This window comes from Gadus morhua, chromosome 18 (genome assembly GCF_902167405.1).
Source record: "Gadus morhua chromosome 18, gadMor3.0, whole genome shotgun sequence".
Classification (NCBI taxonomy): Eukaryota; Metazoa; Chordata; class Actinopteri; order Gadiformes; family Gadidae; genus Gadus; species Gadus morhua.
The window spans coordinates 18,623,085-18,645,750 of NC_044065.1; the positions used below are offsets into that span (position 1 = coordinate 18,623,085).

The 22,666-nt window shown below is 44.9% G+C and overlaps 1 protein-coding gene across 4 annotated transcripts in view; it reads right to left on the reverse strand.

The window, feature by feature from the left end:
- The window catches only part of svild (supervillin d), a 61,934-nt gene that overhangs the window by 4,576 nt on the left and 34,692 nt on the right, over positions 1-22,666 (reverse strand). For all 4 annotated transcript variants that reach the window (XM_030339522.1, XM_030339521.1, XM_030339523.1 and 1 more), the window contains exons 9-23: positions 17,034-17,181; positions 15,959-16,033; positions 15,593-15,679; positions 15,071-15,245; positions 14,212-14,384; positions 12,802-12,957; positions 12,141-12,277; positions 7,207-7,354; positions 5,175-5,320; positions 4,834-5,009; positions 3,978-4,113; positions 3,061-3,373; positions 2,229-2,383; positions 1,146-1,248; positions 243-450 (exon numbers count right to left, since the gene is read on the reverse strand). In XM_030339522.1, the coding sequence (XP_030195382.1) occupies positions 243-450; positions 1,146-1,248; positions 2,229-2,383; positions 3,061-3,373; positions 3,978-4,113; positions 4,834-5,009; positions 5,175-5,320; positions 7,207-7,354; positions 12,141-12,277; positions 12,802-12,957; positions 14,212-14,384; positions 15,071-15,245; positions 15,593-15,679; positions 15,959-16,033; positions 17,034-17,181 (2,336 nt within the window). The remainder of the gene's footprint in view (positions 1-242; positions 451-1,145; positions 1,249-2,228; positions 2,384-3,060; positions 3,374-3,977; positions 4,114-4,833; positions 5,010-5,174; positions 5,321-7,206; positions 7,355-12,140; positions 12,278-12,801; positions 12,958-14,211; positions 14,385-15,070; positions 15,246-15,592; positions 15,680-15,958; positions 16,034-17,033; positions 17,182-22,666) is intronic.

The window sequence follows — 22,666 nt, forward strand, 5'->3', positions numbered from 1 at the left end:
TCAACCAGCGATTCATCCATCCACCTATCCAATCATTCAACTAACCTTCTAACCACAATCCAGTCATTGATATCAATATGTGTCATATGTGTGTGTGTATGTTGGATGTGAGTGGACCATCCGAGTCCTTAATAAAGATTTATTATATACACCTTTCACTTTTACATCCATCACTCCGTCCCTCTGTTATGTATCCCTCATGCCTCCCTCCCCCCCTCCATCCCTCCGTCCCTCCTCCTCACCGCTGGTTCAGCTCCTCCACCGCCCTGCCGGCCACCAGTCGGGCCCCCGGCTGGGCCTTGCAGCCGTGCCACAGGTACAGCCGGCCCCTGTGGGCCCCCAGCAGCACCAGGCTGGCCCTGGAGCGGAGGCTGGCGCAGCGGCAGTCCACCTCCACCAGGGACGCCTCCACCTCCGCCTCGCCCCGAACGCAGAACAGACGCCACGCACCTGGAGGGGGGGGGAGGAGAGAGGAGAGAGAGAGGGGAGAGGAGAGAGGGGGGAGGAAAGGAGAGGAGGGGGGGGAGAGAGGGGGGAGGAGAGAGGAGAGAGAGAGGGGGGAGGAGAGAGGGGGGAGGAGAGGGGAGAGGAGAGAGGGGGGAGGAGAGAGGGGGGAGGAAAGGAGAGGAGGGGGGGGGAGATGAGCGGGGAGGAGGATGGAGAGAAGGAGAGGAGAGGGGGGAGAGGAGAAGGGGGGGAGAGGGAGAGGAGAGAGGGGAGGAGGGGAGGGCAGACGAGAGAAGAGGAGGGGGGAGAAGGGAGAGGGGGGGGGGGAATCAAGTGAGACCAAGTGAAAAGGCGTTAAAATAAAATAATAGAGATGTTTCCCTTTCTCTATCCCATTTAAAAGGTGCCAAGGTAGTTAGCATGAGTTCACAAAACCTGCATTTAGGGGTCTCTTTTATCCAAAACAGCTTACAACCACACACATCCACAGTTCCACACATTGACGGCCACTCACTGACGGCGGGGTCAACCACACAGGGCGACAGACCGCTCGTCGGGAGCAGTCAGGGTCGACACTCAGCTAGGAGAAGCCGGGGATCGAACCAGCAACCTACCCGCTCTACCTCCTGAGCTTCTGTCGCCCCTAGCTAAATCGCGTGTCATTTGCCATGAATGAAAAGGGGGTGTTGGGTGCTAACCTGTGTGGCAGGCGGCCTCCTCTCTGGAGCCTCTGTGGATGACCAGGCCTCCCTGGAACAGCTGCAGGAAACAGGGGGGCTCCTTCCCCTGGCTCACCAACACCTGGGGGGCAACCAGTCACACTGAAGGCCCAAATCTAGGACAAACCTAGTTTATAGTGCGGATGAGGTTGTGTTGGCATTGGCTGTAGATCAAGATCAAACACAGTGCTTTGGATTGATACTACAATATAGTCACTGCAATGTGGCTGGTGGTTTAAAGATGCAAAACAAGGAAAATGTGTGTGTGTGTGTGTGTCTTCATGCAAAGTAGAAGTTGAAGCAAGTTAGGATATGTTCTGAGTTCAACACTGTTAAGTACTGTGAGAGAGCTGGGCAAATAACTCAGACAGCCACGTTGTACGAGCAGTCACATTACTACAGACTAGAGCTGTCAAGCGATTAAAATATTTAATCGTGATTAATCGCATTAATGTCATAGTTAACTCACGATTAATCACAATTTTTTTTCTATGCTAAATATCCCTTGATTTTTTTGTCCCATAATTCTTCTCATTTTAATTCTCTTATCAACATGGTGAAGTGCATCGGCTTGCCTTGTGCAAATGATTTTCTATTGATAACAACATTGGCACATACTGATCAAAACAGGACGATACAAAAAAAAGAGCCTATAGTGCAATTAAACGACTGCTTTGAAGAAATGTCATTTGAACATAGCAGTCAGGCTACTGCTTCTTTGTTTTGGGCCAAAGAAATTATTTTTAAATAAAATAATTGCGTTAATTGCGCGATAATTTTTTTAACGCCGTTAAAATTGGTTGGCGTTAACGCCGTTAATAACGCGTTTAACTGACAGCTCTACTACAGACTATTATCGATCATAAGAACTCTAATTGATATTGTAATAATTTGTGTGAATCAATTAAAAATGAAGAGCATATGTATAGAATACTACAGTAAATCAAGGTATTTTATTTTGTGGTTGTTTTTAAAAAGATGATGCAAACCGTGCATGACACTATTTAAAAGCCAAACAGTGAGTGATGATTATTAAAAGTGGACCAGCATAAAAGTATTTACCTGCGCCCCCCGGTGGCTGCCCAGCTCCACCGTCATCAGCGCAGACGTCCCCTTCTCGCTGACGCTCGACTGCCGGCCCTGCCAGAAGAAACACGCAGACCTCTCGCGGCCTGCCGCCCCGGAGCTAAGCTCTCCTGGCTTCTGCCGTTTCCCCACTGTTGAAGGAAAAACAGAAAAAACACAACAACTGCGTTACATAGTGTCCAAATCACCTTCAAAATGCATTTTAATAAAATTATTCATCTTTCAGGTTTTTTTTATCTGCCCTGTCTGTCTGTCTGTCTGTCTGTCTGTCTGTCTGTCTGTCTGTCTGTCTGTCTGTCTGTCTGTCTGTCTGTCGGCCTGCCTCCTTTCCTGCCTGTCCTCCTCTAGATCAGCCTTGCTCTCAGTTGACATGTCTGTGGAGCTAACGTAAAGTGTGAGAGTGTCGCCTTCATATTTCTCACCTTAAAAGTCATCTGATTAAATGGACGGCAGCGTTATGTGGATGTATGGCCGGGACATGTGGAGTGGCGACCATCATGGCGCAGTAGCTCAGGAGGGGTAGCAAGTTTGAGTGTCGAGGTGTCCCTGAGCAAGACACCTCACCCTAACTGCACCCGACGAGCTGGCTGACGCCCTGCGAGGCTGACTCTGCCGTCGGTGTGTGACTGTGAATGTGTGAATGAATGCTTGTGCAATGGAGTTGCTTTGGAAAAAGCGTCAGAAATATCCCCCAATTGTAAATGGCGCTCTCATTTCACTCTACACCGTCTGCGCTCCACATCGCCCCCTGCTGTTCGCTTCACACATTCTCATGAGAACCTCTGAGTGGGTCTCCCGCCCGACCTACCGACGGTGGTGACCGAGTACCTCCAGCGGATCACGTAGGCGTCGCCCTCGTGCAGCTGGCCCGGGACCTCCCCCTCCCCGTCCAGCGCCTCCTCGCCGTGCTCGCGGATGTGCCAGGCGTCCACGCCCACCGTGGCCAGCTCCGCCTGCCGGCCGTCCTCCGTGCGCACCATGCCGCGGCCGCGCCGCACGTCCACGCCCTCCAGGGGGCAGCGCAGCGGCTCGGGCTCCCCGGCCAGCAGGGCGCCCGCGGCCAGCGGCTGGAGCTCCAGCAGCTCCAGGGGCGAGCGGGGCCCGCCGCCGCCCACTGGGCTCTGGGGGGGGGGGGGGGGTTTTGGGGTTAATAATTGCATTTGGGGGTACTACTAGAATAGGGTTGCATGCCTGTATGATAGAAGTAGCCCTTATTATTCTCACACCGATCGTTTCCCCAGTAGCCCAGTCTGCTGTGAATCGTCAGCACGCACATCCTGTTACGATTGGTCGACACGCTTTGCGCGTGTCGGTTAAATCTGTTCGTTAAATGACCGAAGTATTTAATTGATATACATTATATAAAGTTTATCACTTGCTCCATTACAATTTTTTTTTTACTGAATAATTGTTAACTTTCGAGGCTATGAATCAGGCTAACGTCGTTGTTTGGCGCTCATTCCTGCATCGATCTGTTTTGATGGTACATTTGGTCCATTCGCGTTACGTTATCCTACCGGTGTTTTATATGAACTATTCCAACAGCCTTGTATTGGAAATACATTTTGTGACCTGGATCAATAATTTGCCCTATGCAATGATGTTGCCACAGGGGTTATTTGCTGACGGGAAGAGAGAGAGAGAGCAGGAGAAACAGAGAGAGAACACAGAGTAAGGGAGGTGAGTTTAGGATAGAGAGGGCAGGACGCCAGACTCCCCCCTCACCTTGACCTCCTCGGCGGCGGCCGGCTCCTCCTTCTTCCGCTCGGCCCAGTCCAGGAACTTCTCCCTGAACAGGGCCGTCTCGTTGTGCTCCGACAGCCGGCCGAACAGAGACCAGCTGGGGCGGCCCTTACCCTGCCTGGGCATCACACACACACACACACACACACACACACTTAGTAAAAAAAAACATGTTTGAACCCATGAGATCCCATGTCTAAAGACACCCATCGACTACACACAAACAGACATATATGGAATGGACTATACTTGAAGAATGGCTCAATGCAGATCCGAGGTGTAATGGTATTCTGGAGCCACTAGGGGACAGTATAACCCAATAATTCAATGCGTCCTGGACAGCGGCCATCATTTCCTAGGCACTTTTGGATTACTTTCAAGTCATTGTTCGGAATGAAAGCCAATCTTATTGTAGAAATAGACACACAGAAATTGTATTTATCATTCAATACCTAGCCATGTTCCCAGACGTATTCCTCGTTTATTTGATAAATGTGGGGGCTCACTTACATTTACATATACATTAAGGGGATTTTGCTGACGCTTTCATCCAAAGCGATTTACAACCGTTCATTCACACATTCACACACTGACGGCGGAGTCAACCACGCAGGGCGACAGCCCGCTTGCCAGGAGCTGCCAGGGGGAGGCGTCTTGCTCAGTGACACCTCGACACTCGGAACTAGCAACCCTTCCGGTTACCAGTCAACCCGCTCTACCTCCTGAGCTACGGCCGCCCACTTCATCCGGACTATAACACAACCACACCGCACCCCTCCACATCATCCCTCCGTCCAGCCCATCCCTCCCTCTCCACCCCACCAGCCCCGGGACTCACAGAGCCACGTCGGTGTTGAGGGAGCAGGAGTCCAGCGGGTTGACCCGGCAGGTGGTGTAGTCGTAGGCGCCGGCGTGCAGCTGCTTGCCCAGCTTCACCGCCACCTTGCGCTCGCCCAGCGGGACGTCCTTGCCGGTCCACACGTACACCTCGCTGCCGAAGTCAAACACCAGCACCTGGGGGAGAGGAACAGGGACTGCTTATGGGTCTGCCCGTCCCTCTGGCAGCACGTCTGTCTGCACCTCTCTCCCCCTCTCTCTGCACCTCTGTCCCACCTGCAGTAGTAATATGTGTTGTATGTGGTAGTACTATGTGTTGTATGTCTTAAGTATTGGCAGTACCTCTTTGGAGTCCAGCAGGGTGACACTAGGGATGGAGGCCCAGGCATCTTGGTCGGGTACCAGCTTGTCGCCGTGGAGACGGTAGACCCCGTTAGAGTCCAGGACCCCGCTCTCATAGTCCTCATCTTCCTCGGGCTCCCCTGCACCTACACACACACACACACACGTATGTTCGTTTTCTTTGGCAGTGTTTACATGAAGGTGCATAAACTCACAATTTAGTGAGAAACATGGGCCTGTGCTTCAAGCAACTTGTTGGCAAATGTATCTCCACAAAAGAAGCACAACACCAGGGGAGCATCAGAAAAGGGAGAGGGGAATCCTACTAAAGTATTGTTGTCAGATTGATGTTTCAACCACTCGTCCATTCTCTAGATTTTCTTTTGTCTAGCTTTCAGATTATTATTTTTTTTTCTTCAGGAGTACCACCTGCAGTACTGCAAAGTACCCCAAAGGGTACGAGTACCCCCATTGGAGAACCACTGTTCTAAAATATTGCACCTCAGTAATTGGTCTAGTGTACAGTACCTCAGTACTGAGTCTTGTTGACTTTACCTCAGTACTGAGTCTAGTTGACTGTACCTCAGTACTGCGTCTAGTTTCCTATACCTGTGTACTGCGTGTAGTTGACTGTACCTCAGTACTGGGTCTAGTTTCCTGTACCTCAGTACTGAGTCTAGCTTCCTGTACCTCAGTACTGATTCTAGGTTCCTGTACCTCTGTACTGAGTGTAGTTGACTGTACATCAGTACTGAGTCTAGTTTCCTCTACCTCAGTACTGAGTCTAGTTTCCTGTACCTCTGTACTGAGTCTAGTTTCCTGTACCTCTGTACTGAGTGTAGTTGACTGTACCTCTGTACTGAGTGTAGTTGACTGTACATCAGTACTGAGTCTAGTTTCCTCTACCTCAGTACTGGCTCTAGTTGACTGTACCTCAGTACTGAGTCTAGTTTCCTGTACCTCTGTACTGAGTCTAGTTTCCTGTACCTCTGTACTGAGTGTAGTTGACTGTACCTCAGTACTGGGTCTAGTTTCCTGTACCTCAGTACTGAGACTAGTTTCCTGTACCTCAGTACGGAGTATAGTTTCCTGTACCTCAGTACTGAGTCTAGTTTCCTGTACCTCAGTACTGAGTCTAGTTTCCTGTACCTCAGTACAGGGTCTAGTTTCCTGTACCTCAGTACTGAGTCTAGTTTCCTGTACCTCTGTACTGAGTCTAGTTTCCTGTACCTCAGTAATGAGTCTAGTTTCCTGTACCTTAGTACTGGGTCTAGTTTCCTGTACCTCAGTACTGAGTCTAGTTTCCTGTACCTCATTACTGGGTCTAGTATCCTGTACCTCTGTACTGAGTCTAGTTTCCTGTACCTCAGTACTGAGTCTAGTTTCCTGTACCTCTGTACTGAGTCTAGCTTCCTGTACCTCAGTACTGATTCTAGTTTCCTGTACCTCTGCACTGAGTGTAGTTGACTGTACATCAGTACTGAGTCTAGTTTCCTCTACCTCAGTACTGAGTCTAGTTTCCTGTACCTCTGTACTGAGTCTAGTTTCCTGTACCTCTGTACTGAGTGTAGTTGACTGTACCTCTGTACCGAGTGTAGTTGACTGTACATCAGTACTGAGTCTAGTTTCCTCTACCTCAGTACTGGCTCTAGTTGACTGTACCTCAGTACTGAGTATAGTTTCCTGTACCTCAGTACTGAGTCTAGTTTCCTGTACCTCAGTACTGAGTCTAGTTTCCTGTACCTCAGTACTGAGTCTAGTTTCCTGTACCTCAGTACTGAGTTTAGTTTCCTGTACCTCTGTACTGAGTCTAGTTTCCTGTACCTTAGTACTGGGTCTAGTTTCCTGTACCTCATTACTGGGTCTAGTATCCTGTACCTCTGTACTGAGTCTAGTTTCCTGTACCTCAGTACTGAGTCTAGTTTCCTGTACCTCTGTACTGAGTCTAGTTTCCTGTACCTCAGTACTGAGTCTAGTTTCCTGTACCTCAGTACTGAGTCTAGTTTCCTGTACTGAGTCTAGTTTCCTGTACCTCTGTACTTGGTCTTGCCCCCGAGCAGGCTCCAGAACTCCTTGGCGGTGCGGCTGTCTGTGTTGATGCCCTCCTCTAGCGTGGTCACCTGGGGGGCCTTGCAGCCCAGGTCCCTCTTGGCCTGGACGAAGGAGGCCATCTCCGATGTCTGACCAAGAACAGGTGAGAAAAGAAACAGAAACACTCGGTTTGATCCAGGATGGAAGCATGTGGAGCCTTGTTGTGAACTCGACTTTACAGCATTGATATCATCCATGTTTGATTACCCTATCTCTAACCCTGGTTCCACTTCTATTTTGTCTCGCAGAGCATTGGTCACAATTCTTTTTTCAGGATAACCTCGTTGAATGGTACAATTGTAACTACAACGTCAATCCTTAACCTCATCAAAGTCAGTGTGAGCCGATCACGTGTGCGATATTACCAAAACGCAGCATAATATTAGAAGACAGAAATTCCCGTGATGTTTCTGGCTTTCATTAAAGAAGTCTGCATCAGTGGAAGGCAGAGGCGGAGTGGCCGTCCGGATGATCGGGAGATTTCCCGGTCGGCCGGCCGGCCAGCGAGGCCAGGTGGACCGGCACACAATTGTGTAGCGGCCTGTGAAGTCAGTTGGACCGGCCCACAGTTGTGAGCGGCCGGGAGGCGTCTGCAAGCCGGCCCTGAGCATAATTTATTCCCGTCAAGAAGCCGTGAAACTCCCTGAAATAAACAATATATGTCTCGGGAACATCCAACCAATATTTATACCACTTGCTTACTCTCTATGTCTCATTCATGTTTTTTTTTAATATTATTTTCTTTTTACTTCATTTATTTCTTCAGAAAAAATTCTATAGTTTACTATAGTAAATAAACTATAGTATACCCTATATATACTATAGCAAATATTGTAGTGTTTTTGAACCTTACTATAGTAGTTTTACTACAGTAAACTATAGTATACTACAGAAAATTCTATAGTTTACTATAGTAAATAAACTATAGTATACCCTATATATACTATAGTAAATATTGTAGTGTTTTTGAACCTTACTATAGTAGTTTTACTACAGTAAACTATAGTATACTACAGAAAATTCTATAGTTTACTAAAAAAAAAAGTTAAGTTTACAAAACTTAAAACCTTTGTTGATACCCTTGACAACACTTTCATTTAATATTGATGTGGCTTCAGTTTTTAAATCATCCAATTACTCAATTTGGCCAATGATCTGCACAGTCAATGAACTTCCATCTACTATCCGTGTAAAGTATGCTCTTCTACATTCTCTTTGGTTTAGTTCTAAACCCGAAATGCCAACACTGTTAAGGCCATTTGTCAAGGAATTACAAGAGCTATTCACAGAAGGGTTTTCTTGGCATGACAACACTGGTCATAAACACACCACAAAAGTTGCCCCAGGTGTCTGCATATGTGATGCGCCAGCCCGTGCCATGGTACAGGACATGAAACAATTTAACGGCAGATATGGGTGTGGGTTTTGTCTGCATATGGGAGAAATAGAACCAAAGGGAAAAGGGTTTACACGTGTATATCCTCACTCTACTGAGTATCCTCAACTAAGAACACTTGATCAGACTACCCATCAGGCATCTGCTGCAATACAATCAGACACAGATGTTAATGGGGTTAAGGGACCTAGTCAACTGCTGCTACTTCCTAATTTCGACATTATCAAACATTTTGTCCCAGAATATATGCATAGTGTTTGCCTTGGTGTAACAAAACAATTTGTCAGTATTTGGTGTGATTCCAAAAACTCTGCTTTGCCATTCTATTTACAACCGAAAATAATCCAACAGATTGACAGTTCTCTCCTCACCATACACCCAAAAAAAGATGTCCAAGGTCATTGTCCGAGAGACACTAATGGAAGGCATCTGAATGGAGGGCATTTCTTTTATTCCCCCATTCTTTTGAAAACAGTTTTACCCCCGGTTTATTATAATCACTGGCTATTACTTGTCTTCTCCATCTACACACTCCTCCAGGATAATATCCAAAAAGCTGATCTTTTGCATGCTTCCTCTTGTCTTACGCGTTTTGTTGTCGAGGTACAAGAGCTTTATGGAAAATGTTGTATCTTATAATGTTCACTGCTTAACCCATCTTAGCAACGCAGTTGACATGTGGGGTCTGCTGTGGGCCAACTCTTCATTTGTTTATGAAGACACAATTGGCACTCTTCTTGAAATGTTCAATGGTACACAGGCAGTCCCTGAACACATTTTTAAGAGATTTTTTAACACAAAAACACTAATGCACCACACTGAATATTCAACAATGCCAGTGATGATGTCTGTGATCTTTTCAACAAACTTGTTAATAAAGACAATACAGTGTTAAAATCATACAAAGTAGATAGTGGTGCTCGGGTTGTCGAGAATTACACAACAAGAGTAATTACAGTGGGGGAGTCCATTCTCTTTGGAAATTATATAGAGGCCAGTGTCAAAGAATTCAGGAGATGTTTCATCCACCACACTTTATACACCACTGAAATGTATGCAGCAAATTTTAAATGCAATAATTCTTGTGTGGCTCTAAAAAACGGAGAGCATGGTAGCATTAAATCCATACTACTTTGTAAGCTTAATTGTGAAGAGGTGTACCTACACAATTTTTAGATTCAAAAAGGATTCCAGACAATTAAGAATCTATGATGATTTTGCTAAGGTGAATACTGCTAAGCAAATTGTGAAGTTCAGAAAGACCCATGAAATACTTCTTTGCAAACCTAATGATATTTTGTGCAAATGCTTTTGCTACGTAAACGATGAGTCAATTATTCTTATCAAGATGCCTGTATTAGAAAATGTTTAAAGTTAGTAAGGCTTCAATTGTACTCTCTTTCATTGTTATTATATTCTGGCTGTTGTAGCCTAGGCATGTTGTGCATTATGTTTTATATTTATGTGTGGTTTATGTTTCTACAATAAAATATCCACATAATACAAATATTTTGGCTTATGTTTCACATATTCATTTCAGGACAAATTACAGAATAATGAAAATATATATTAAAAAAAGTATATTATAGTTAACTATAGTAATCTATACTGTACTACACTTTGTAGTGACTTACTATAGTATTTACCATAGTACACTACAATGTCTGGAAAATAACTATGGTAAATCCCACACTATATTGTAGTATAGTATAGTAATCTATAGTATACTACACTTTGTAGTAACTTACTATAGTATTTACCATAGTACACTACAATGTCTGGAAAATGACTATAGTAAATCCCACACTATATTGTAGTATAGTATAGTAATCTATAGTATACTACACTGTGTAGTAACTTACTATAGTATTTACCATAGTACACTACAATGTCTGGAAAATGACTATAGTAAATCCCACACTATATTGTAGTATAGTATAATAATCTATAGTATACTACACTGTGTAGTAACTTACTATAGTATTTACCATAGTACACTACAATGTCTGGAAAATTACTATAGTAAATCCCACACTATATTGTAGTATAGTATAATAATCTATAGTATACTACACTGTGTAGTAACTTACTATAGTATTTACCATAGTACACTACAATGTCTGGAAAATTACTATAGTAAATCCCACACTATATTGTAGTATAGTATAGTAATCTGTAGTATACTACACTGTGTAGTAACTTACTATAGTATTTACCATAGTACACTACAATGTCTGGAAAATTACTATAGTAAATCCCACACTATAATAGTATAGTATAATAATCTATAGTATACTACACTGTGTAGTAACTTACTATAGTATTTACCATAGTACACTACAATGTCTGGAAAATTACTATAGTAAATCCCACACTATATTGTAGTATAGTATAGTAATCTATAGTATACTACACTGTAGTAACTTACTATAGTATTTACCATAGTACACTACAATGTCTGGAAAATTACTATAGTAAATCCCACACTATATTGTAGTATAGTATAGTAATCTATAGTATACTACACTGTGTAGTAACTTACTATAGTATTTACCATAGTACACTACAATGTCTGGAAAATTACTATAGTAAATCCCACACTATAGTGTAGTATAGTATAATAATCTATAGTATACTACACTGTGTAGTAACTTACTATAGTATTTACCATAGTACACTACAATGTCTGGAAAATTACTACAGTAAATCCCACACTATATTGTAGTATAGTATAGTAATCTATAGTATACTACACTGTGTAGTAACTTACTATAGTATTTACCATAGTACACTACAATGTCTGGAAAATTACTATAGTAAATCCCACACTATATTGTAGTATATTATAGTATACTATAGTAATATATAGTATACTGTAGTAAATGCTGTAGTAAACTAAAGTATTTTTTCCCCTGGGTATTCAGGCGTTACAGAACTTTCATGGCCATAAATAATACGAACTACAGTTTACTTTAATTTGTTTGTTCTTGAATTGACGTAGAATGGAGCAAAGACTCCTGGGATTGGGAAATGCGTTTATCCAATAAACAGCTTGCAGGTCAAGTCCATTTTCTGAAATGTAGGGGAATATATGAGCAGCCCCACGTGTAATGGCATGACCCTAAAGACGCGTCAGACAGAGAAGGCGAGCAAGTTTGTGGTTGCTTGCTTTTGCTTGTTGTGGCACTCATGGAAGGCAAGAAGAGAAAAGAGAAAGGAGGGGCTGAAAAGGCCAGAATAAAGAAGAGGCGGATTCTGGAGGGGGATGCATCTAAGTGCTCAAAAATTCGGGAGGATTCTCCCGTTGGCTATTAGTGCCCCACTCCGCCCCTGGTGGAAGGGATGTCATTGAAAGAAGCAGAAGGATGCGAGTTGAATTCCTTCCTCGCCACAACGAGGGCCGGCCTCAGTGCGAGGAGGCGTGTGTGATGGACGTGTTCAGGGCGGCTGTGGGGCCGCTGGAGGGCTGGGGGTCTTACCTTGGCCTTCTCGATGACGTTGGCGAACTCCCCGCTCCACATGAAGCAGTGTTTGGCCGTGAGGAGGAGGAAGCAGTCGCCGCTGTTCAGGGAGCTGGCCACAGGCTCCACCAGACGCACCTGCACGTGTCTCCGGCCTGGGCACACACACACACACACACACTTAGACTGGGCTGACTACGGAAGATGATTTGCATTTTCTGTACCACGATCCACTAATATTTGGTAGTTGTGCTTCGTAAGATGATATCTACACGGATATTACACAATCAAATTGTTTTTAATGTCCGCCTGTTTCTTGTTAAATTAAAACCGCGCTCACTTTCACACGTTTGTTGCAGTACACAAAATACGAATCGTCTTCTGTGGGTTGCGCATAATAAAGACCATTCAAAAAACTCCAACATTTGATTCTTGATTCAGTTCAAAAACAGTCGGCAGCAGCTTTGGAGGCATTTACACACCAACAATCAACTGAATGATCCAACTCACTTATTGCGCACGCACACACACACACACACACACACACACACACACACACACACACACACACACACACACACACACACACACACACACACACACACACACACACACACACACACACACACACACACAAACACACACACACAGAGCGGTGGTTCACCCAGGTGTCCCTCACCCTTGATGCGGATCAGCATGAGCTTGTGGAAGGGCAGGGTGCTGTTGTTGGTGACCACCTCGGTGGACTTGACGCTGCGCAGGCTGACCTTGCGGAAGTTCTCCTTGCTGGCCAGGCCGGCCAGCGCCGCGTCGGCCAGGTTGGAGTGCTTGGACACTGGGAGAGAGAGGGACCACGTCAGGGAGAGGGGGGTAAAGATCGATAATAAGACAGATGCTGTGAACACAATATATTCAACTTAGTTTAACATGGGAAATTATTTTGTGGCGGGATTGGGCATTTAGTTTTAAGCTGCATTTTCCTCACCAATGTGGTGTTTTTTTGTTTTGGTTTTTTAAATGCGTTGTATTCAATCAAATCCCTCAATACATACATTTCTTAACAGATAGCCACGATACTGGATCGTTTTGTGGTTAGGATGTTGGACTCCAAGTAAAAAGATCCTGTTAACCGTGTTCACAATCTACCTGCAGGCAGCCTTGAGCAAGACGCTCTCATTCCTAATTCCAATGGTCATTAATAAAGTCTCACCATCATTGAAAGAGTCTCGCTCTCTTTTCTAGACAACCATCCATCTGAACCACTTCCCACTTGGCGGGTGTATTGTGAGGACCCAAAGAAGTGCAGTGTCCGATGTTAAGTTGTTCTGATGAGTCGATCAGTCATTAATACAATCGGCCCATTCCAAACAGGCGCGTTTTTAAAGTATTAAAAGGGACCTGCTCTAGTGTATCTCAATTTGATGTAAATTGTTTGTATTTAGCAGATGTTTTCATCCAAAGCAGAGGTGTTTGCTGCTAATGCTAAAGATTTGTAGATGGCTTTACCAATAATGGGGTATTTTTTCTGTTTGAAATATTAGTACTGCACGTGTTTCCTATAAAAAAAGATCTGAATAATCAGTTAATACAAATATTTCAGAAGTCAGTGGTCATACCAGCAAGAGACATTGATAGGATTCAATTTGAGACAAACTTCCCAAAAATATGCAGCAATGCAATGACCTATGTGGTACTCTAGATGGTGCCGTCGGTATTGAGCTACAGGGGGGCAATCATACTTATGCTGCATTTACGGATCTGCCTCTCTGACAATGAGCATTGTCAACTCAAATCCTCAAATTGATTGACATCTGGTGAACTATATATGAAGACGACGGATTGTAAACATCACAGATAGCTGGGAGGCGCGACTTCTGCACTTCAGCAGTGCCCGCTGCCCAGTCTGACGTCACTCTAACGGAAGTAAAGGTTGAGGGCAAACAAACTGTTTCACGCAATGATTGAGGGGCGTTATTGTTCTCCCTGACTTAGATTTCTCTAGCTTAGCAGACGTGAAACATCCATACATAGGTCATATAACAGTCTCCAACAAAGGGACGTATCAAAAGCAACCACTTTGCCGTCGTACTTCTCTCCACCTGGATCCTGCGGGTCTCCACCGAGGCCACGTTGAGCCTCTGCTCCGTGTAGCCCTGTCGGAGGTCGGCCCGGGCCGCCAGCGCCCGCAGGGGGTTCCTGGAGCCCTTGGTGCGCCGCGCCGGACGCATTGCCCGCCGGTGCTCCGCCGTGGCCGAGGTCAGTCTGGAGGAACACACACACACACACACACGCACATGCACACGCACAGGCAGGATTTAGGGAAGGAGACACCAGCTGGCCAATTCAATGACAACATAATACATCTACAGGTTTCGACACAGCAACATGAACACACGCACTAAACTATGACTTTAACCGCAGCATTTTGTAATTTCACACTCACACTCGTGTCGATAGTTTGATTGCAACATGCGCATTATTTCCTGTGAAATTTAGAGTTTCTCACACCCACACACACAACCACAGAAACGGTATCTACCAAGAATAAAATATTGCAGAGTTCCTGCAACAATGGAAACATTCGACAACACCCGCTCAAATCAAGTCCTCTTACTGATAGCAATTATATAACTTAATGAAAAGAACAATGACATTTAAAAACATAACTGCAACAGCATCCAACAACAACAACATCATCATGTGTTGGGGTGTGTGGTAGTGGTAAGGGTGTTTGTCTCCAGGATGAAATGTACCCTGTCCAAACGTCAATGTCCACAGCATCCCCGTCAGCCCCTTGGAGCAAGATTCCTATAACCTTTACCTGCATCCTTAATGACATGCATCTGTTTACACTGTGGACCAAATCTTCTGCTAATGACTCCACAGCTCAAAGTACCAACTTTGTGTTATTTCTAGCCCACACGGACCACAGTCGCACACTGACGTACATGGGCGTGTCGCTCTGGATCAGGCTCAGGTCGATGTCGGCCACGACCACGCCGGAGTCCAGCGAGGACGCCGTCTTGTAGAAACGGCCAAAGGTCTCCTCGTCGTCCAGGGTCATGACCTCCTTCTCCGTCTCCGCCGTGACCTCGATGGTGGACGCCTTGCCGTGATCCCCGCCTAAACCACGCCGCAGGAAATGGGGACATCTTAGTGCAAGTCACAGCCCAGCTTTGAAGTTGTTGTGTTTTTAGCTGGGTCAGCGTGGTGGGAATGTGGGGGTGGGTTTGGCAAGTATGTAAACACTCCCAACTTCCTTGGAAGGCTATCTGTTGCACATGTACACCATAACAGTTCCTGTGTGATTCTGCACATTTTACTGCACTAGAACCGCATCTGAACCAAGAGATTGGTTCAGAACAAGAATATTTTAATTCCAGATAAACATCCAGCTCAAGAAAAGAGTCTTAAAACTAGCGTACTTTCTGAAAATCAATAAATCAAGAAATGCATGTATTTTTTAGTACCTTTATTGTGGAGTTTGTCCAAGAAGGATTCCAGTTTATCCAGGCGTTTATCCCCCTCTACCTTGGCACCGGTTCTGGTGGAGATGTCTGGACAGAGCAGGGATCATTTATATTGTTATTTATATATAGAAATACACTATATAGTCTAATTGGCAAGACTAGGACAAAGAACAACACCAGAAGCATTGTCGCATAGACAGGACACTGAAAAATATCAAATGAAGCATTCAAATTTGAATAGAATTTGTTGTTTCACACAAACGGGATTACGTGTGAAATGTAGATTTGAAAATAAACCAAATCTCAGACAACCCTTCTTGTAATGCATGACATTTACGTGCGTTTGTCTCGAAGACGTTTGTTTACCTTCTTGTGGCTTGACTGGGGTTGCAGTGGCCTTCTTTGGCTGGATGCGTGGAGAGTCGTCCTTGGACACTAGCCCTGTTAGACACAACATCACCCAGTAAGAAAAAAGCAATGTGTATTCACGCGGACCACAGTTTGAGAACCAATGCCCTACAGCATTGAGCAGCAGAAGCAGCGCTGTAGAGCAGCGATGTGCAATAGGAACCGACTTGGATGGCTTGGCTGCTTCAGAGTCATTAGAAGGCAGCATCGACTGTTCAGTCAATCAAGCGACTTCAGTTTGTTGCGTTCTTATTTTACGAGGTTACCAGGTTTGTGAGTCATTCAAATATATTTTTTTACGTGAGGGCAACAACGTCAAACAAGGTCACACCTGATGGTTGGATAAGGGACCTTGCATTCATTTGAATCAACCTCCTCATTGGCTTTTCTCAAGTACTGTTGGCCAAGTCATGAAGTTACTTCCCTATGGTGTATTGATCGGAGCTATCACCAGGAAGTGGTTAAGAAGGGAAATAGCGGAGTCATACTAAAGACACTCGGCAGCCAGACGGCAGCGTCAGACCGGCTCTTCTACACCCAGAACATCCTTTAAAGTTGACATATTATACCACCAGGTGTGAGTGTGAATAGCCGTTACAAGCCGTCTTGAAAATCTCTCTTTTCTGAAATCACAAATGGGCGTGTCCACCTAGATGTGTGCTGGATAGATGAGCAACGTTTGATACAGTCGACTGGGTAGACTGGTAGACTGATCTGTCCAGCAAACATCTAGTTGGACCCGCCCATTTGTGATGTCAGAAGAGGCAGATATTCGATACGGCTTGTAACAGCTACTCACACCTGTTGGTATAATATGTCACCTTTAACACAGAACTCAATATTGGAGGCTCCATAACAACCGTGTACAACTGCGCTCATAAAGGCTTGAGGTATCCAGAGACATGCATGTGTGAAAGTTGGTTTTGATATGAATGAAATCAAAAGCCACTCTTATAACTGTGAGAATCAAAATGTGTGGTTCAAGGGTACGTGGCGTGTGCATGCGTTATCTAACGTAGAGCGACGGACCCACCTTTCTTGGCCATGCGTCCGGCCACGGTGAACTGCCGCGAGTCGTTGGCGGCGCCCTTCCCCCGGCTCTTCCACTGCTCCTCCTTCTCCTGCAGGACCTTCATCCGGTCCGCCAGGGATACCTTGGTCTCCACGTCCGCACTCGACTTCTGATGACCGCAAAGCAGGAAGGTACAATGAGCGGCCCATCTGGGTTCCACCTTTGTTCTAAGCACTGTCTGTGGGAAGAGACCCTTTGGCCTTGGGTGTTATTGTAGGACAAACGCGCCCCAAGTCGCTCATCATACTAATTATTTACATTTTCCATTAAGGTGATTTTGCTGACGTTTCTATCCAAAGCGACTTGCAACCATTCATTCACACACCGACGGCGGAGTAAACCACGCAGGGCCACAGCCAGCTCGTCAGGAGCAGTCAGGGTGAGGCATCTTGCTCAGGGGACACCTCGACACTCGGGAGTCTAGGAGGAGCTGGGGATCGAACTAGCAACCTTCTCGTTACAAGCGAACCGGCTCTAGACTAAACTAGTGAAGATGAGTCTACTACCCGTGTCCTGGGTCATGAAAGGAGCCGACCCATAATTAGGGTTAGTATCTGTGTTTGTCTCACAGGGATGCCTCTGTGTAAAGGATCAATTCTGCATGCAGTGATGGCTTCCATGTGAAAGAGTACCATTACGCTTTGCAAAAAAATAAGGAACTCCTCTTCGTGATGCATCACTGGGTGAATAGAATTTGCCAACTAATGGGATATGGAAATGACAGCAAAATATACGATACTCAGTAAAAATGCGTTAGTAGAGTCTAGTAGATGTGATACAGAAGTAGTGTATGGGGTGTGTTTAGGCTGATTAACACATTTTAGATTCAATAATAAAAGGATAAATAAGTGTATGGAAACAGAATTTGGGACCCAGGAGTACAAACAACTTTTATACTTCAGGCGTTGAGCCCATTAGCACATGCTGCTATGAAACTGAAGTCATCATCTCCTCTCTCTGTTCCAACAGAAAACTAAAGACAAGTGAAGGAAATAAGCTGTTTGTTCTGGCAAACAAGCTCTCCTTGGGCTTCAACTCTGGTGATTCACTCTCCTTCTCGCCCAAGAACCTGTACCTGAATTCAGCCGATTCCATTTTAAATAAATCACTACTTACATGCCTGTTAGGTCCACGCCATCGGCGGCTTCTTGTTATTTAACATTATTCCACTCATGAATCAACATAATGTGGTTTATGATCCCTGGCAAAAGTTTTTGAAATGGCTACTGGCCATTAAAGTTGAATTAAGATAACAGTGAACAGTTATGTGTATTAGCAGTGATGTGCCAATAACAACCAGCTTCCTGTTCACTGGGGAGAGGTTAACTTAGTACTGGTGTTCAAGACATCATGATTTATTAATGAGCGGGTAGGAGTGGAGGCATCAGATGCCTACAGGTAGACCCTAACCCACTAAGACCAGACTATCTTTCCACCATTATCTTGTTTTAGCAAATGGTAAATGGACTGCATTTATATAGTGCTTTCCTAACCAGTGGCCACTCAAGGCGCCGTACAATATTGCATCACATTCACCCGTTCATGCACACATTCACACACCGACGGCGCAGTCAACCATGCAAGGCGACAGCCAGCTCGTCAGGAACAGTCAGGGTTAGGTGTCCTGCCAAGGGACACATCGACACTAGCTAGGAGGTGCGGGGATCTGACTAGCAACCTTCCCGTTCCCAGCCAACCCCCTCTAGCTCCTGAACTACATGCCAACCACGATTAGTGCATAACGGAATGATGGAAAGGTAAACAAAGAGGATCTTACTCTCACTGTATAACAACACATTTCAAAGAGTTTAAAGTGTTCAGCAATGGATGATTTTGGAGCATAACAATTATTCATATTTATTGCGTTGTTAGTTGGCAAGTGTGCAAGTGCTTTTCAAATTTTCACAATGGATTGGATTTTGTATATGGGTAGGAAACGGTTACATGTCAAATATTTGTATATACATGCTGTTAAGTGGCCAAGAAGAAAGACACTGGAAATTCTGTTTCAACGACTTTGAAGATAAATGCTAACAGGCCACTTGAAGAGCCGTGCCTTACAAGTACCACTTCTGATGCACATTTATGAGGACAGAGAGCGCAATGCAAACACTGTGCATGCCTACATAATAACAGACTAACCCACAAGACTCATTCAGGAACCATTCAAGCTACAAAAACATGTCTTGCACACGCATGACCTCACCTGGTTAAATATTAGCTCTTCGACTAACACTTTTCAGTGGAAAAATAGTGAAGTAAAATAACAGCATAAAACTAATATTTTGCTGTATTTTTTAAGATAATAGACCTGCCTGCTACCTACAGTCATTGGAATGCAACTTCATACATAACTGATAATATACCAAAAAAATATGTATGTGTAAAAATACATCCAGCTAAGGTATCGGTTTACAATAAACAACCATTTCTAGGATTCAAAGTATAATGTCAAAAGCATATTTAAGAGCAACTGGGTGACACCATATATCCATGTCGAGTTGCATGACATGGTGCTATCAATAACACGCCCAGGGAACAGCAGGAAGTGAACCTGAGACGGACAGGAAGTGGACTTGGCACAAGGTTGCGGCGGAGGTCTCTGAATACTTCAAACCGCAATGAAAGAAACATGGTGGGGAGGAACTAACACAACCCATTAAAAGAACCAAAAACCACAATTCATACTTCCAACTCGTACGGTAAAAGCCTCCAAAGGTGAACACATGCCAGCACAATCCAGGCCGGCTGTTTCCCTGGCTCTGGAGTCAATCAGGGGGGGGGGGGGACTACCCAGGTCTGGGGCGGGAGGTCATCGAACAGGAGGTGGGGGTGACGGTAAGCGAGGGGTTTGGGGGGGGGATCCCCACAGGAAACCATATTTCTCTGTATCTCTGGGGCGCCTTACAGCAAAGAAGACATGCATCAATCAATCATAGAGGGCCATTTCTCACCCAGCCATCGGGAGAAACAACCAGAGAGCCGGCAGGCTTCTTAATGGTTAATCTTTCATAGGACCGGGAAGAGACGATAATGTTATGTGCAAACTTCAACTTCAGCAAGGCCATGAGCTCATGCGAAAGGTAAATGAACACACGAAATGTGCGCATACATGCACACAAGTGAAACTCACCTGAGGAGAGGGATTGTTTGACAGGCAGGTGTCGAATAGGAGGGGTAGAGTCTGAAGAAGAATAAGGACACTGGAAAAAGGAAGGAAGGACGGAAAGAAGGGAGGAAGGAATGAGGGAGGGAAGAAGAAGGGAATATTAAAAGGACTAAAAACTAAAAGGCAAAGGTAGGGCAGCCTGCTCAGCCAGGCGAATGACAGCCAAGCCAAGCTAAAGGCAAACTCTAACCACAAGCAAATCAGAGGGACAGACAGACCATAATATAGTTCCCATAAGAAGAAAGATGAGACAGACAGGAAGTGGAGAAGAAATGGCTAAAGCTGAGGAACGCTTATTCGATTAAGAAGTAATAAATCACTTGTTTAATTATATTTCCATTATGACTAACCAGAAGTGAAAACCAATCCCAGGCCTGGAATGGACACAATTTTAAATATATCTGGAAAATTCCAATCAAAATACATAATTTTAAAAAACTATGTTAAGCTTAACTTGCCTTTAGTATTAAATGTGGCAGATTTCTATTTCTAGATTTTCACTTATTTATTTTAACATCAAATCTGGCCACTCAAAAAAACACTGATAACCGGGGAGCTTTACATTAAAACCCCATGAATTAATATGTAAAACAAATATCCTTGAAGTCAATAAGAACCGCATACATGCAGAAATTCCACATGAATGTTCAACATTGTAGACCACAGAATCCAGAGCCACAGCGCATTTTGGGGATCCTCAGTCACAACACACACCAGTCAGAATAAAGTCAATGCTGTATGCCTTTTTTTTTTAAATGTTAAGTTTTTCCTTTCAGGCACGTGCTTGGCCCTACAGATGCAGTTTTCCAGAAAGTGTGCAGATTCATGCCAGATTTTTGACATAATATTGATTTACCATTGAAGTGGGCCGCATAAATCAGAGATGACATCAGTTCACAGGCGTTCCTTGGGTAGGTTTGAGGGGAATTTGTCTTGAATGCCATTGGTCGGCCGCCTACACAGGCTTCAGAGCTGCCCGTATTCTTTCCGTGCTCAGACGGAATCCATCCAGAGGTTAGCTCCTCTGTGGGCCAAGTGTTTAGCTGGAGTCAAAGGCATTCCTCAGGTGGTCATCAATCTAGAGCTGCTCACGCCAGCAGGGATGACATCACTGTGGATGTGGGGATCAGGATATTATAAGGGTTTGAACTGGTTATAGCTGTAGGCTCCCCATGCCTCAGTTGTAAGACAACAGTTTGCGTTGTCTACTGTGTATTGGCCGTGAGATCATTGTTTGATTGACATGCTGTTGTTGGCCATTGGTCTCCTATGCGGGCCATCTGCTGTTTTTCAGCTTTTTTAAAACCAGTGTTTCAAAAAGTGAGGCAGGAATTAACAAGTAGTGTGTGGAGTCAAACCACACCGTACAAAGATGATGATGATCACCAGCCACCACCACAGGTCTGGACTTTGTCACTAAAACACAATCAAGTTAGCGAAACGAAGGAGAAAGACATTTTCTCAGAGAGTTGATCTATTTTTTCGACTGTAGTACAGTTTTAAAAGAATACTAGTAAAATGTGTATGTTGAACCAGTACTACGCCCAAGTATTACAATAGTTTTACTACGTGCAGTAGTAATGTAGTATCTCCTACTTCCATGCCTTAAACGTTACAGCCCCCTAGCAGTCCCTGTAAGAGGGAGCACTCCTGTTGTTTCTTGGTTCCCTCTGGGGGATTCCCTTCAGAGTTTCCACATTCACATCCTGTGAGCCCTCTCAGACTGGTGTAGTGTGTATACTCAGGATCTTGACCGCTTCACCCTAACCCTCAATTCATGAAAAAACATGATCATCACTCACTCATCTTCAAAACCTCTTATCCGGGGGTCGGTCGCATGGGGCAGCAGCTCTTGCGCGGGGGGGGGGGGGGGGGGTTGCAGACTTCCCTTTCCCATGCCACAGTGACCAGCTCCAACGGGGGGATCCCGAGGCGTTCCCAGGCCAGTGTAGAGATATAATCTCGCCACCAAGTCCTGGGTTTTCCCCGAGGCCTCATCCCCTTTCATTTATAAATAAATGAATGAAAGACATTCGATTACATCCAGAGTGCGTTACGAGTTACATCCATCACTAAGAACGGACGGACCCAGTGGGAATGCAGCCCTTAATCCCAGCGAGTTTTGCCCAACAGACGGCTCAGGACCCTGTGTATGGTGGTGTGGGGAAGAGAATGTACAAACAATGTTACCAGTTTGACTTGTCTTTCCCCACCTGAAGTTTGGGGGTCAAGGGCTGTCAAAGCTCGTCAACCATGGATGCATGCTCTCACCACACACGGCCGCCAATTTCATTGCTGGCCCTCTTTATTGCACATTACACCACCGATTTCTTGAATACTTGATCCTGATTGGTCAACGTTCCAAGGGTGTGCATTCTTTCTATGTACACCTCTGCCTTTTAACAGTCCCTCGCCAATTTTACTG